At 55.8% G+C, this 16413-nt stretch overlaps 1 protein-coding gene across 1 annotated transcript in view; it reads right to left on the reverse strand.

Moving 5' to 3' along the window:
* Positions 1 to 16347, reverse strand: part of CREB3L1 (cAMP responsive element binding protein 3 like 1) — a 34852-nt gene extending 18505 nt beyond the window's left edge. Inside the window, exon 1 of the mRNA XM_025879482.2 lies at positions 15792 to 16347. Within this exon, the coding sequence (XP_025735267.2) occupies positions 15792 to 15893 (102 nt within the window). The 5' untranslated portion in view covers positions 15894 to 16347. The remainder of the gene's footprint in view (positions 1 to 15791) is intronic.
* Between the last annotated feature and the right edge of the window lie 66 nt (positions 16348 to 16413).

Below are 16413 nucleotides of genomic sequence, written 5' to 3' on the forward strand. Positions count from 1 at the left end.
AGCATGCCCACGTTCCCCCCCCAACCACACCCAGCTCTACCTCCAGTTCACACACTAAAAGCTGAGGTTTCAAGACTATCCGAAGGAAATGATTGCCCCGGGGGAGGAAGGGGGGGGTTAATCTGTTACGGAACCTGGACTGGATCGTCTGACAGAAGAACCAAGCGGCACTCGGAGATCTTGGAGGATAGGAGGTTTATTTAACGCGGGCGGGCTCAGGGGAGAATGATCTCCAAAGGTCTGTGCCCGAGCACAAAGGGGGTAATTTATACACTTTTACTTCCGTGTATGTGGCACTTTCCCGCGCCGGGCAGGCGGGGCAGGAGGGAAAACCTCGACCGGCCCTGGGGCCAGGACTGGGATTCCCTAGCTGGCTTTGTGGGCCACCTTAGAACACAGATTTCCCTTATCAAATCTATAAACAGCAGGGGGTCGTGGGTCAACGTTCACAGGGGGATATGGTTCCATGGGGCTGGTGAGCCTTCTGGGGTGCCTTGCCAGGCAACCGGGATGGGAAGCCAGGGAAGGAAATATTATGATTTGTTTCCCTCCTCGTTAAAGACTTTTTCCTACAGTCATGCCAATATAAGCTCCTTCTCGGAGGCCACGCGCAGTTAGCCCCGGCTCTCCTCTCCTCTCTCTCTCTTTCTCTCTCTATCGGAGAGGTCTCGGACTCTGCTGCTCGCAAGCACCCCCCGGCCCCCGCCCGGCCCGGCCCCGCCCCGTCCCGCCCCGCGCACACCCCTCCTGCGGCACCCGCTCCCGGAGCCCGGGCTCAGCAGCCTGCCCTTTAAATGTAAAGGAGGACCGGTCCCACCAGCCGCTCGCGGCCCGCCAGAGGTTAACGCCTGAGCGCCGTGGGGCGGCCCCGCGCCGGAGTCCGGCCTGCTCATTGGTGGGACCCGCGGAGCTCCTGGCCAATGGGAGGAGGCTGCGGGCTGCGGGCTGCGGGCAGCGGGCGGCGGCCGCGGCGGGGCGCGAGCGAGGAGGGTTCTGCGCTTCACTGACCGCGGGGGCGTGGGAAGGGCCTGGAGCGCTAGGTCCGGGTGTATGTCCTTTTCTGCGGCAGAGGCACGGACGGCCCCTTGGAGCTTCCAGGGGGCCGGCAGCCCCACGCAGTCCCAAGACCCTTATGAGTTGCAGGGCCCCCGAGCAAGCGGGGGGAAGTGGAGAGGGAGGGTCTCTTCGGACTTCCCCGGCTCGCCGGGGAGGCTGAGCCGCAATTCTTATGTCCCCTGGCGGCTCTTCCAGCTCAGCTCCTTCCGTCCCTCTGCGAACAGTCCTACCACAGGGCGCAGTGGCGGGGCAGCGGGTCCTTAGTCGTGCGGGGAATGGGAACGCTTCTGGGGCGGTAACAGGACCATCTGAAGCTCCTCTCAGTTCCCCTCCCGTAATTTCTCCACTGGGATCAATGCAGAGAGAGGGAAAAGCTCTGGGAGTGCAGCTGTCTGAGAGGGTGTGTGGGAGAAAGTTCTCCCCGGACCTGGGGCAGCCTCAGAGCGCCCCCTTCCCTCCGCCCCTAGCCCCACGGCGCGTGCACCCCGGGCCCTGACTTCTGCCTCTCCCCTCGCACGCGCTGATTCAGTCTGTGCTTGGGGAAAGGAGGGAGGAGACCAGAGTGGGTCCAGGCTGAGCTGTGGGATAAGGAGTTGGGGGGGGGGGGAAATCCCGAGCCCAGACATTCCTTCCGAGGGTGAGCTCTGGGGAGAGATGGGAGGAGAGTCCTCTCACATTTCCTTCCCTCCCCCACAGACTGGGCCACATGCCCCCCTCCCCCCCATACTGACCCATACATTCCGGGACGGTTACTTGCTTCGTGGTCACTAGAAAATCGACCCCGTTTCAAGCTGAAGGGCCACGAGTCTGAGTCAGTGCTGTGCCCTGAGTGTGTGGATATGTGTGTGTGGGGGGAGGGGTAGGCTCAAGGGAGACAAAGAGGGACTTAGGGGAGGGGAAGGGGGCCCCTGGGTATTCAGTTGTCAGGCCCTCCCTTTTCTTAAGCATCACCATCCAGGCATTTGGGGCCCCCCTTCCCACAGCCAGAATCAGAGGTTGTCCTGTGAAGGGAAAAAGGCCCTGGGCTCAGACTCTGGAGGCCCCAGTTCAAGATCCAGCTGTGCTCTGGGGCAGACCTGGGCAGGGGCAGGTGGTGTCTCCTGGCCAGGTCTCAGTTACTGCATCTGTTATAGACCGTGTTCCTACTGGGGCAGGGGTGGCAGACAGGGACAGGGTGCAGTGAGCTAGTCTTCAGAGAGTGGGCTCTTTTCCTCTGTCCTGGCCTCCCTGGGGACTGGGAAGGGATGGAGCCAGTTCTCCGGTCCCTGGAGCCAGTCCTCCGGTCCCTGGAGCCAGTCCCTGAACCTTCCTGGCAAGGGCATGGGGGTTAAGGGGGGCACACTGTTCCAACCTCCAACCTCACTCTCATCCCCCATTCCCCACAGGCCCAGGGAAGGCAGCTGCTGAGGTTTCATATTTTCCCCCTACCAAACTATTCACCACGGAGCCCAAGTCCAAGTAAGCAGAACTGTGCCTCTCTGTGTGTGTGCATATGTGTGCGTGCACTACACAGACATGGGCTGCGAGGTTCCTTCTTCCATGGGGAAACACCACTTTTCTGATAGCACACAACGTTGAGATCCACATCCACGGACACATTCCACATACAGCCTGGCACACACTCGCTCAGGGGCTCCCCTAGGCTGACACCGGTAGGCACTAAACACAGCCCCAACAAGGACACCCTCCTCAGGTGTGATCAGATGGACACACATTCTCCTGGACACACACACACAAATGTGCAGCCACCCCAGAGATGGTTAGACACGGCCCTGCACCCTCTCACTTGAACACACACAACATGTCACACCACCACAGAACTAAATGCTGACTGCGCCAACCCACATGCCTGAGTCATATGACCCCCAGGCGAGGGAGCTTTGGGAGTCCCAGGCTCGCCGGGGGCTGGGACTGGAGGAGGGGATGACACGGGGACTGAGCTTTTCCGAGCGTGTGCTGGAGAAAGGAAGGCAGAGTGGAACACGCAGTCTGGCACCCACCACAGGCTGCTTCCATGCGCTGCAGGGCCTGGGGAGGGCATGCGCGTTCTCCATAGCCCCCAGCCCTGTTGGTCTGGCTCTCTACTTCCCTCTCCTGACACTGGTAACCCTTCCCTAGGCAGGCCACAGATCCCTCAGGAAAGTGGAGAGCTGGCCTGCAGGTTCCTGGCCAGCCCCTGGCATCTTCCAACCAGGCGGCCATGTATTGTGGCCCAACCCTGGGGTTAGTGCCAGGTACTGTCTGGGCAGGAGGAAGCGGCGGCAGTGAATGCCGTCGCCCAGGGCTGGGATTAGCTGTGACTGGCACCACTGAGGGCCCAGCAGCCCACAGTTTGGCTGCTGAAGATGTCGGTCCGTACATGGTGGCCAGAGGATCCCTGTGGGACAGCTCAGGACACTGAAGACTAAGTGCCAGGGCTGGCACTGGGGACCTCTGGAGAATAAGGGCATCTAATCACAGTCATTTATTCATTACTTATGTATTCGTTCAGTATTTACTAAGCACCTACTGCGTGCCCAGGCCTGTGGATATAGAGATGAATAAAGCCCAATTCCTGCTCACAAAAGACTTTCTGACTAGCGGTGTGAAATACCCCACTGGTGAAGCTAAGTCTAAGGCTTGAACTCTGATCGGTCTCCGGAGCATTCTCCACCTTCCATTAAGAGGAATCTTCTAACACAATATGACTATGTGACTCTCCTCCTCAGTATCTATCGATGACTCCCTACTGCCCTCAGGATAGTTTCCAAGTGCCTTAGTAGAGCCTGAGATGCTCCAGCCATATTGCCTCTATGTCTTGCTGTGTTCAGTTCTCATGTGTATCTCCAAAGCCTAGCATTGGTCCCAGCACATGGTAGGTGCTCAGGTGTTTGCCGAGTGACTGCCTGATGGACTGAATGAGTGGGTAAATGAAGGAATGTGCCAGTGAGTTAGTGGACTGAGGCCTTTCTTCTGCGGCTGAGCCTCCAGGAATGACTGCCCTGAATTCTGCTTCCATGCCAGCTTGCTCCTGCTCGGGGCACTGTTTCCATGCTCCTGGCCTCCTTCCCTCAGCTCCTCCCTAGTGGGGCCTATTGTACCCAGGTTGTTCTTTCCCAAGGTCTTTTTGTTCTTAAGCCCCAGACAGACCAGTTCCTGGGGACCATAGTCCCCCCCCCCCCCCCCTCAGTGCTGTAGCAGCTGCCCCCAGGGTTTGACTAGGCCCAAGAGTAGCAACAGAGCCCCGTGGCCACCCAGCCAAGCCGCTCTCCCGGACCCTGGCCAGCTGGAAGGCCCTCCTCAGCTGGAGCCTGCCACCCGGCTCTGGCTGGAATTCCCTTGGCCTCTTCCCTCTCTCCAGTGCACTCAGGGTTCGGCCCCTGGCTTCCTCAGCTGTCCCGGCCTGTCTGAGTTGTCCTCAGGTTTTATTTTTGGAAGAAGCTGCATTCTCTCTCCGTATTTACTCCTTTCCTTCAGGAAAGGTGTGGGACCCCTGGGTTCGGCTGGGGATCAGGCTGTGCTCTAGCCTCAGGGGTTTGGACCTCACTGGGACTCCAAGGGAGGGGACCTCCAAAGACTCCTGACCCATCAGATGCTTCAAAGCCAGCTGCCTCTGTTCTCCTCCCCCCACCCAGTGTGTGACTAATGCCTGCCCCTGCCCTTCTTGAAGAGCCCCACGACAGCCAAAAAAAATCATCACCATTTTTGAGCTGAAAAGAATTCTGGCATCACTGGGTCCATCCCCTTTTACTGACAGAGGCAATGTACTTCAATGGTTAAGAGCAAGGGAGGCAGACAGATGATCCAGTTCTAATCCTGGCTCTGCTACCTACTGTGTAGCCTTGGGCAACGTTCTTAACCTCTCCGAGTCCCAGTCTTGGCTCTAAAATAGGGGTACTGATCTCTAACTACTACGTTGGCTGTGAGGTTTCAATAAAGGATGACATTTGTAAAGTGCTTGACACAATGCCGGACGCGTGGAAGGGTCTCACTGACCTGGAGCTGGTATTATTACTATTATTATTATTACAGAGAGGAAAACGGAGAGCCAGGGAAGGGAGGGGACTTGCTCAGGATCACACAGCTTGAGGGAAGCGGCCATTTCCAGAGTCTTTCCTCTGTCTCGATCTCCCTTCCAAGGAGAAGGGAGGGATTGGCATCAGCCTCAAAGAGGAATCTCCTTGAGTCAGCCGCATGGGCAAACCCCTGGATCTTTGGTGTGGGCTTCCTACCACCATGCCCAGGCCCTCCTCTGGGGCAGGTGTTTCCTCCAGGGCCTCAGCGGCCTCGTTCTTGCTCACTGAGGATGAAGGGTCTGGGGAGGAGACCCCCGCACTCAGCCCCAAGGTGGACCTTAGGCCAGCGGGACTCTGCAAGGAGGGGGAGTGCTGGGTCCTGACATCACAGAGTAGAGAAGCTGGAGCTACAGCCGTGCGGGCCAGCTGGGGCTCTTCCAGCACATCCAGATGTCTCAGGAATGTGCTGAGCTGGGAACTACCTCGCTCCTTCCCTCACCACCCCCAACCCCTCATCCCCTCATATGCTTGCTCAAGCTCTGCCTTCGCCCCACCCCCTCTACCCTTTCTCTTTCATCTCTCCTTGGGAGGGCCTCCTGTCCATGGTCCCTCTGGTACCCGGCTGCAGTCTGGCTCCCTCTCAGACCTCTGAAGAGGTCACTGAAGGCAGGAGCCCTTCCCCTTCTGCAGACCCCATGGGCTGACCATGTGGGGTGGGGGGAGATGGGAGCCTGAGCTAACTGGGAGGGGTAAGTTCTGAGCAGATAGTACATGCCAGATCCCAAATGTGGAACTGATTTGCAGCTCTGGGAGAGGAAGGGGTGAAGGCCTTGGGGCAGCGGAGGGCAGGGCTGGGCCTCTTCTCTGGGAGGATGATGAAAGGGGCTCTGGGCATCTTATCCCAGCTAGATGGGTGGGAGGGCCAAGGAGGTGAGGGTGCCAGGCTGGGTTGGCCTCAGAAGGAGGGCTCAGATCCTTCTAGACCCCCAGGGCCCTACAGGAACATGCCTTGCCTGAGAGTGGAGGGTCCTGAGCTGTAGGAGGGGTGGGGGAACCCCGTTAGGGCCCTGGGGTTGGGCCAGGAGGAAGGACGCGGTTCAGGCTGGAGCTCTCAGCCCTGAAGAGGGAAGCCTGTTCCTTTGCAAGGGTGGAGTTGCCTTGGGCCTCTCCAGGTCAGCCTGGCCTGAGGGTTGGGGATGAAAAGAGCCTGATGGGAACTGGTACTCCTGGCCCAGTGTGAGAGTCACATCAGGGCACAGGGTAGGAGTCAGAGAAGAGAAGGGACCTGGGCTTAGCTACTGCCTCAGGCTGCTCTGGACTCAGGGAGGGCCCACAGTTCTCTCTCCCTTTGGGGAGGGTCCCTCAGCATCCAGGCAGGCTGACAGCAGATTCCTAATGAACCCTAGACCTCCTAGCACTGAGACAGTTCAGAGTTGCGGGGACCACGACTTTGTGCAGCTCAGAACTATCATTGGCTCCCTCCTGCCTGATGAAAAAACTCCCAGCTCCTAAGCATGACATTCAAGGTCTGTTATACATGCATCTCAACTTACCACTGTAGTTGGAGACCCTCATCTTTCTCTTCCCTCCATCCTAGTTGGATGACCACTCCCAGCTCCTCCAAACTGCTGTGAGCTCCATTGCCCCAGGGCCTTTGCTTATACCATTCCTTGTGTCTGGAATGCCTTTGCCCTTTATCTCTTCATTCCAACTCCTATCAGCCCTTAAGGCCCAACTAAAATGCCACTTCCACTAGGAAGCCTTCCTTGGTCGCCCACCTGTACCACCTGATGTCCCTCTTGAACCGCAATAGCACTTATAGATTGTTGGGTTACTGGTCAGTATCATGCCTTGAACTCTAAGGAGGCACAATGAGACCCATCTCTCCTTCTGAACTTTTATCTCCTTGAGGGTAGGATGCAGTATGGAGTTCATCCTTGAACCCTCTGCTGGGCCTTACACAGGGCCTAGCCTATAGTATGCCTAATAATGAAAATAATAATAATAATAGCTAATGTTTATGTCCCAGGCACTGTTGTAGCTCCTTCCATGTAGTATCTCATTTAACTTTCAGAAGACAAGGTAGTACCCTCATCTAAAGTTGAGGAAACTGAGGCACAGGGAAGTTGAGTAGCTTTCCCAGGTTCATTCATTTAGCAAGAGGTTGAATCAGGATTTGAACCCAAGCTCTGAATGCAGAGCTCGTGCTCTTAAGCAAACAGGACAACACTGGTTGTTGAAGGAATGGTTGATTTTCTGCTGCCCCATTCTCAACACCTAGTACAGAGCCAGGTACAAACTATGGCCCCAAATTCCATGCAAATGGGTCCCCATTTGGGGCCCCAATGTAGCTCATCCCTGGCCATCCCCTTCCTGAAGCCCAGAAAAAGCCTTGAGAAGGGGGTCTGGCATCTTTTGTCTTTACTCAAAAAAGCCTTCCAGTTCCCAAGAGGTCAGACAGATAGGGAAATAAAATCTCTACAACCAGGGCTCATGAAAGGGATGGAGAAGGTGGGACCTTCCTCCAAGGACTGGCCAATGCTGGGGACCTTCCCTTCAGGCCATGACAACAATAATCAGAATAAAACAAGTGGCAATAACTATGATTTATGGAGGCCTTACTAGGTGCCAGGCACTGTGCTAGGCCTTATCTAACTGAATCCTCATAAGAACCCTATGTTCTATGGTCATACTTTGTGGATGAGGAAAATCAGCTGGGAGAGGTTCAGGCAACTGTCCAAGTTCACACAGATGACAAATGGTGAGAGCCAAGATTTGCTCCCAGGTCTGAGCCGTTAAAGGAGACCACTAATGGCCACCACACCCCACCTCTGGTATGTTTTTGAGGTATTAGCTACCTGACCTGTGGACTCGCTGTCTGCTCAGGTTGGGTCTGGGAGTAGGCACCAGGTCTCAGGACATTCCTGTTCAGAATCTGCCCAGAGTGGAGTGGATTCTGGGTCCCTAGCACACCTCTCTCCCAAACTCATGTGGCTTTGAGAGACCCAGATACTCAGAGCTGGGCCTAGATCTTCAATGGGGCTAGTGAGTACACATGTATCTATTTTATTATACTTTATAATTCATATGCATGCACCATATATATTCTTTTATGATACAAAAGGCTAGTATGGTAAATTGAAAGGTAGATGTGGAGGGTGCCTGGGTGGCTCAGTTGGTTGAGCGACTGCCTTCGGCTCAGGTCATGATCCTGGAGTCCCGGGATCGAGTCCCGCCTTGGGCTCCCTGCTCGGCGAGGGGCCTGCTTCTCCCTCTAACCCTTCCCGCTCTCATGTACTCTCTCTCTCTCATAATAAATAAATAAATCTTTAAAAAAAAAAAAAGAAAGGTAGATGTGGAATTTAGGTTAAAATTCACTATTTCAATAAAAAATAAAATCCACTTTAAAAAAAAGTATCATTAAAGTTGGAAGTGTGGACGTGTCCTTTCTTCCACTACCTGTTCATCTACCCGTCTATCCATCCATCACCCCTCTCCACTCCTTCCTTGTTTTCCTTCCTTCTACCCATCCATCCATCCATCCATCCATCCATCCAATAAATAAGCATTTCCTCAGCACTCAGTCCCTATAGCTATAACTAGGCAACAGATAAAAATAATTGTCTGACGTTCCTGCTCTCAAAGAATTCTCAGTCTAGTTCAGCAGTGAGGAAGCCAAGGCCCAGAGAAGGGAAGTGATTTGCCCGAGGTCACACAGTGAGTTTCGGGAAACGGGGTGAGGAGAAGGGAGGACAGTCCAGGCAGAGGGGCACACAGTGGGCAAAGGCTCAGGCCTGCCTGCCTCTGAAGCAGGTCCTCTCAATGGCTGCTTTACAACTGCCTCCTGGCTCTCCGTGAGGGCCTGAAGAGCCTGCCTTATTCCTCTGCTGCTTTCATTTTTGTTTTCCTTTTGGAAGGGGAAAAGGGGGACAGCTGCTGCTGTCCAGCTGTTATGCTGGACCACACAGCCCAGCCCAGATGTGTCAGCCTCTCTGGGATGGGTGAAATGGCGCCTGGGCCGAGAACCAAGGGCCAAGGGCCAAGGAAGCTGCGGTGAGGGCTCAGTCCCAGGAGAGTTGGAAGAGGAGGCACAGCGAAGCTGGAAGCAGGGAAGCCCATTATTGCCCTAGTTGTCAAGCTGACCTTGTTGGTGATATGGTATGTCCAGGTCATGGAGATCAGACTCTGACATTCCAAAGAAATCGATGCCTTTGACCTATTTTCTGTGACAGTCAAAGTTCTGGACCATCTCTTGTGCCTCCCAGCCTCTCCTGAACCAGACGCCCCCACTCTTACCTTCTCCCTCATCCTGGTCAAGGGTCCTGCCACTTATTCTGACTTCCCCTCGTCTGCTTGAGGGGGTTACACAGTGTTCCAGCCAGAGCAATGCTCATGGTCTTGACTTAACTCCACCCAAATCTTCCTCCTCTATCCTGCCCCCTGGAGCGCAGAGACTTCCAGAAGAACAGCTTGTTCTCCAGCATCTGGAGCTGGTTTCTTGAGGGAGGTTCGGGGGCAAGCCAGGTCCCAGAAAGGGATGCTCTGGGAGGGCCTCTGTACCGGGATTTGCAGGAGGCACATGGTACGGGGAGGGGAAGACACAAGGTGGGGGTGTCCTTGGTCCTCTCTTCTCCTGGCACAGTAGCCAGGCCAGGCCAGGCGTAAATAGACCCTCCTGGGGAGTCCTGGGAGCTACAGAGAATGGAGGTCCAAGTTCCCAGGTGGGCTGGGGAGCAGCATCCCAAAGTGAGTCTGAGGACAGGGCACGGGATGGGCCGTGGGGCCTCTGCTCGGCTCTCACAGGCCAGGCCACATGCTGGCTCTGCTTCTAATGCTCCGGGCATCCATGGTGCCCCAATGGTGGCAGTGGGTGAGAATGAAGGTGGGGCCCCTCTGATATCAGAGAGTCCAAACTTTCCTCGCCTTAGGGAGCAAAGTGCAAACCCGAACGAGAGACAGAGAGAGACAGAGAGAGAGAGAGGTTATCTCCCCAACTAGACTCTCTCCATGGGACCCCTGCCTCCTTTCCAAACTCTGCTTTCTTATCTGCACGGGGGACACTGGTACCTCTATAGGCTCAAAAGAGACAGTGCCTTCCAGCAACTCCTTTGCTAATAGGGATGGGGCCATGAGGGAGGGCGTGTGCCAGGTCACCTCCTCTAAGAAACCTTCTGTGACCTCCATCTTGCTGGATGCTCCTCCTCGGGCGCCCCGTGGTGCTGCTACAGCTTCGCCTCTCTCTCACTGGCAGTGGCTGAGGTCTCTATGCATAGTGACCAGCAAGGGGCTCCTTCCGTGCCCATTTGTCAAAGGCCTGGATGCATGTACTGAAGAACGACCAAGCGAAGCCCCAGCTGGTCCAGGGAAGCCAGAGGGACCCCATCGTAGTTTGGGGTACAGACAGCATTTTTGTGTAATCCAGCATCACCATCACCCTCAGGGCTGGCCAAGCCAGGACCCTGAGAACTCCAGGGCCCCTTCTGGAATGAGCAATACACTTGTTGAACGCTCAGGCCTGTCTTTTTTTTTTTTTTTTTTTTAAAGATTTTATTTATTTACTTGACAGAGAGAGACAGTGAGAGCAGGAACACAAGCAGGGTGAGTGGGAGAGGGAGAAGCAGGCTTCCTGCTGAGCAGGGAGCCCGATGTGGGACTCGATCCCAGGACCCTGGGATCATGACCTGAGCCGAAGGCAGACGCTTAACGACTGAGCCACCCAGGCGCCCACAGGCCTGTCTTTTAAAAAACATTCTCCCCTTCCCTTCCAGGGACTGCTCTAGTCTGAAGTAATTTTCTCAACAAATACAGTAAATCCTTGATGGGGCAAAGTCCACTACAAGGCAACCCAAACTTGGCTCTGTCCTCTGCGTGGGGCCCACCTCAAATAAAGGTGGGCAAAACTCTTATCTCGGGGCGGGGCAGTTGGTAAAGAAGTGACTGCATTGTGCTTCTCTGGAGCTTTCTCAATTTGGTCTGCTGCATGTGGTTAAGGTCCCTCAAGCTCTACTTTGGGGCTTTTTGTGATAGTATGGACCAACAGAAAAACGCTGCTTTTCATTGCTCCTGAAATAACATAACTCCACATTTTACGGGACTGAAAATTTTGGACTTGGCTTCTTCTCTTATGACGGAGTTTTACTATATATATATATTTTTAAAGATCTTATTTATTTACTTGACAGAGACAGACACAGGGAGAGAGGGAACACAAGCAGGGGGAGTGGGAGAGGGAGAAGCAGGCTTCCCGCGGAGCAGGGAGCCCGATGTGGGGCTCCATCCCAGGACCCTGGGATCATGACCTGAGCCAAAGGCAGACGCTTAACAACTGAGCCACCCAGGCACCCCGGAGTTTTACTATATTAAGCACCTATTTTGGTGCTTAATAGCCACAGCACTGGGCTAGGTTTATGGCATGAACAGAACCGACAGGGTCCCTATTCTCGTGGAACTTGCTTTCTCAGTGGAGGAGATGGACACTAAGCCAGTAACAGAGCTCTACACTGGAATGAGGGCTATGAAGACATCAAAGGGCTGAAACAGAAAATGAGAGGGGGTCCCACTTGAGGTGGTCAGGAGACTGCTCTCAAGAGGTAGCATTTCTACTAAAGAGAATGGGATGGAGAGAACTGGAGGGAAAGCCTTCTAGATGTCAGGAACAGCACAGGCAAAGGCCCCAAGGCAGGACTAAAAGAGACTTCGTTTGAAGCTGGGCGAATGTGGATCCAGGAGTCCCAGAGCAACCTGAACAAGAGAAGACTGGGGAAGATGGAAGCCCTAGAGCTAATGTTCAAAGATGAGGCCTAAGCCACAAGTTCAGATCTCCTGTGGGTCAACTAATTATACATTATCCTCGTCCAGGGGCTCTGGGGTCCTGCCATAGGAGGCGGATGGCTCAAGGCAGCGACAACTCACTGGAAATCATGGCGATCCCTTCCTGAATCTCAGAGACAGTACAGGCTGCAGGATCCTGATGGCTGGGGGCTAAAGGACCCTTTTTTCCTCCTCCCTAAAAATATGTGAGGTCTGGGCTAGGCCCATTTAGCCATCCTTGGTTGAGGCCTACTCTGTGTCAAGCACTGTACTGGGCCCTGGGGATATCGCAGCAAACAAGACAGATAAACTCCTGCCTCAAGGAGCTTGTATCCCAGTGGGGGAAGCAAAAACAAAACAAAAGACCCCTGCCCCAAAACAGACTCAATGTTTTGGAGGAGGACCAGGTGTCTGGGGAGATTTCCCTTCCCGAGTTGGAGCCCTGAGATTTTGGCTTCCCCGTTGATCGTTTTCTAGGGGGTTCTACTCTGAGACCGGAGTGCCTTGGCCCTTACTTAGGTCCTCTTTCCTGTTGGTGAGAATTTAAAGACACACACACACACACACACACACACACACACACACACACACACACACGCGCGCCTGCTTCCCCTTTTAGGGGCTGTTAAAGGCCCACACACAGACATAGGAACACCCAAATGCACATACTTCTCTAATCTCCCTAATCCCCCAGGGCTGGGGTGGTGGTGGTGGTGGTGGTGGTGGTGGTGGTGGTGGTTCTCTGTTTCCCTATTTAGCTCCAGAGAAGCTGGGCTGCAGGCCTGGTTTAGCCCCCACACCTCCCTTCCCCTGGGCTGGTCCCTGGGCCCTAGTCATTCTCACACCTGGCCTCCCCAACTGCTGGGAGGTAAACGAATATACTGGGCAAACATCCTTGCAGCTTCCTGCTGCTCCCATCTGAGAAAATAGCACTCCCCTTCCTCCTCCTCCTCTTCCCCACACCCTCCCAGTTGGGGCATCTCTGGGATCCAAAGCCATTTCTCTCTAGAGAAACTAGAGTCATCCCTTCTCCTTCGCCAGAAGGCAGCAAGAGGCACATGGACCTACTCTCTCTATCTGGAGACGCAACCTGTTCTCCCTCTGGTCCTTTATCCCAGGTTCCTGAGCACCAGACCCTCTCTCATAGCTGCCCAGGGGCTGAAGGATCACAGGACACAGGGGACAAAGGCTCTCCCCGGGTCACATCAGGAACTGTGGGAGGGTGGGGGAGGGAGAGGGAGTAGAAGTCCCGCACATCTGGCAGGAAGCACAGCCCCTCCTGAGGGGTGTCTCCGAGAATCACACGGATCAGCTGGGAACAGCATGAAGGTATCTTCATAGAAGGTAAAAGGAAAGCATCCCTGACCCCTCCAAGCACACTTGACTTGAATTGCATACTCATTCTGTCTCTGTCCAAGCAAATGTGTATTTCTTACAGAGTTGTGTCCAGGGTGAGCACCAGAATTTTGGGTTCTTGCTTTTTGCATGGAGCAACAGAGCAAACACATTTTCCACATGACGTTATGGCCTTCATCTGGATTTTTAAGCAGGACAGTGAATAGCCTGTTCTCCATCTTCTAGACTGAGAAACACACAGACCCTATCCCTTCCCATCCTTACCTTGGAAACATTTCCCTACCCTCATGCAGAATGAAGAGGGAGCTGGGGTAGGGTTGGTATGTGGTCCCAGCTGTAAGGGATCTTCAACATCTAAGTGGAGGCACCAGAGAAGGAAAGTGACTTGCTCAAGGTCACACAGCAACTTGTTGCTGCATAGTTGTTACCACCACCCCATCTAGTTTCTGGAACAAGTTAACTATAGAAACTTACCTGCCAGGCATTTTCCTCCATTAAGTTTTAATTAATTTTCTCACCACTATGGGGAAAGATCTATACCTACATTTTTCAAATGAGGGAACCAAGGCCCAGAGGAAGAAAAGCCACCTGTCTGAACTGCCCAGCTGGCTGGTAGCAGAACAGCCAAGAACCAAATCTCCTGGGAGTTCTTGGTCTCTCCTCTTAGAAATCCTTTCCTATTTCCCTGCCTGGCCTGGTCCTGCCTAGTTCAAGGTCAGCCCCCAGCAGGGCTTTCCCTCCCCAGTCCCAGGGCTGGATACCACTGTCTAATCCTGCCTCCTTTCCTGCGCTGGACCAAGGCCCAGCTGAGCAGCTGGGGACACAAGGCTGAATGGAGGAGCAGGAAGAGGCTGTAGGCGGCAGAGTTCATTCAGAAGAAAGCCCCACTCAGCTGAGGGCACCCCACTGTGGTGGTGGGGAGGGCTCTACACTGCACTTGGCTGCAAGGCTACAGGCTCCAACACATACCTCTCCCTCTGACCAGTACCTGTTACCAACTCCAGGAGGGGTGTACGGAACCCCCAATCCCTGCCACTTTATTCCTAGGATCTGTGCCAGACCATCCTTAGAAAGACTTGACCCAATCTCTCCCCACTTTATAGACGAAGAAGCAGAGGCCCAGGCTCACAGTGTGATGCCCAAGCAGAGGCATCTCCCCACGACCAGCCCACCCCACTGCTCTCCCCACTACCAGCCCAAGTCCTCTCCCCTCCTCCACTTGGCCTGTGTGCAGAAGTGTGCTCCCTTTGACTGGGACCAGGGGCCATCCTCAGTAAGCAGGGTGACCCAGATCTCCCTAATGGAGGGCTGGGAGACCTCACATCCCATGCCTCCCCGTCAGGTTCCTGGCCCTTGGCTTGTTTCCCCACCATCAGTCTAGAAGCCTGGGACAACTGAAGTGGAAGTCCAAGAGGCCCAATCCTTGAAGTCTCTGTGCATTTGGCTCTTATCTGACCAAGTTTACTGTGGTCCCAGGAGGCAGAGGCCAGCCAGCAGAGACCCATTAGGTGGGGTGTGTGGGGGTGGGGGGTGGGGTGGGGGTGTGTGTGTGTAGAGAGAGAGAGAGAGAGATGGGCAGTTCACTGCAAGGGGGGGGGCATCCCACCAGATTTCCTGAGCTGTCCACATTTCAACCCAGCAGGCCCTTCTGAACCCAAATACTTTCGTGCGTTGCGGAGCGCATGCCCCTCCCCCCAGCAGGGCTTTAGGGCTGAGCCTGAGAGAGGGAGGAAGGGAGGGAAGGAGAGAGAGAAGCCACGTTTCCTTAGGGAGGGAGGGGAAGAGAGAGAGGACAAGCTCAGAGACAAGAGACAGTCACGAAGACACAGGGAGAGAGACAAGGTCAGGGAGACGTGAGGGAAAGAGGAACACACCTACAGACACGGAGATGGGGAGAAAGATCTCCCCCGCTCCTGAAAGATCACCCTGTGCTGCTCTGACCATCTGAGCGTGAGAGTCAGGTCCGTCTCTGGGGAACTCACGGAGCGGCCGCGGCATCACCCCTAAGTTTCCGGGACTGGCTCAGAACCCGGGTACTGCTCAGAACCCCCAAGGGGCGTCGGGTCCCTGGTCTTCCGAACACTTCCCTGTGCGCCCCCCAGCGGAGAACCAGTCGCGGAGCCACGGAGGTCCTAAAGGGGGCGCAGGAAGGGGCGCCGCCACTTTGCGCCCAATCTCGTCCGGGAACCCCGGGGGTGGGTGGACGACGGCTAGAAGACGTGGGAGGGGGCAGGATTGGTGTCTCTCGGGCTCATATCCAGGGATCGGCTGGCCCCGACGCCTCGACGTCCCCTTCCCTTAGAAAGCCGAGGTCAACGTATCCGCGGACGGAGCCCCCAGGAGGGGTGCGCACTAGCGCAAGCTCAGAGGCTCCGGTCCGGGTTTGGGGGTCTAGGGAGGTGTCGAGGGATCTAGTCTCCGAATCTCAGAGCTCTCAACGGTGTCTCTCGGGGACCCTCCACCGAGCCCCCCTCCCCCGCTTCTGCCCGGTCCTTCCGGGGAGGGGGGTCAGGCAGGCGCGCCGCGAAGAGGGGTGCGGAGTGGTGGAAGGGGGACGTAGACCCTTCGTCTTACCGCATTGTTGAGGAAATCCGACTCGTTCAGGTCCCCCAAGTCCAGGAAGCTGGATCCGGGGAAGAGCCTGTCGGCGGGGAAGGGCTCCAAGACGGCGTCCATCGCGGCCGGCTCCGGAGACCCCCTTTGCTTGGGCTTCCCTCACTCCAGGGCGGCGGCGCGCCCGGCCCGGAGCTCCTGCCTGAGCGTGGGCTAGCGGGCGGGGGCAGGCCCGGGGCAAAGCCCCGGGGAGGGGCGGGCGGAGGCGGTGCGGCCCCGGGTAGAGGGCGCCGGGGGCGCGGGGGCCTTAGGGCAGCGGCGCGGAGCTGGCTGGGCTCAGGGGCCCCGGGCGCACCGCGAGCATTTAGCCGACTCCTCCTCCTCCGGCTCCTCCCGGGGCACAGCTGGCTTCCATGGGGAGCCTGGGAGTGGGGCTGAGGGCTTCAGGAGCCCCCCGGACAGGGTGGGAGCCGGGGGTGGGGGAGCTAAGAGCTCCCCCGAGACTGGGTGGCTGCCCGGCGCTCTGCTCTCTCTGCGTCTCCCTCTGCACGGCTTCTGTCACTTTCCTCTCTGTGAAACCGGGAACCCCTGGCTGGTTAGCCCAGCTGGCCGAGGCGCCACGCCCCCACATCAATATTCGCGA

Source organism: Callorhinus ursinus, unplaced genomic scaffold (genome assembly GCF_003265705.2).
Source record: "Callorhinus ursinus isolate GAN/ISIS: 27379988/994484 unplaced genomic scaffold, GSC_fseal_2.0 scaffold21, whole genome shotgun sequence".
Lineage (NCBI taxonomy): Eukaryota > Metazoa > Chordata > Mammalia > Carnivora > Otariidae > Callorhinus > Callorhinus ursinus.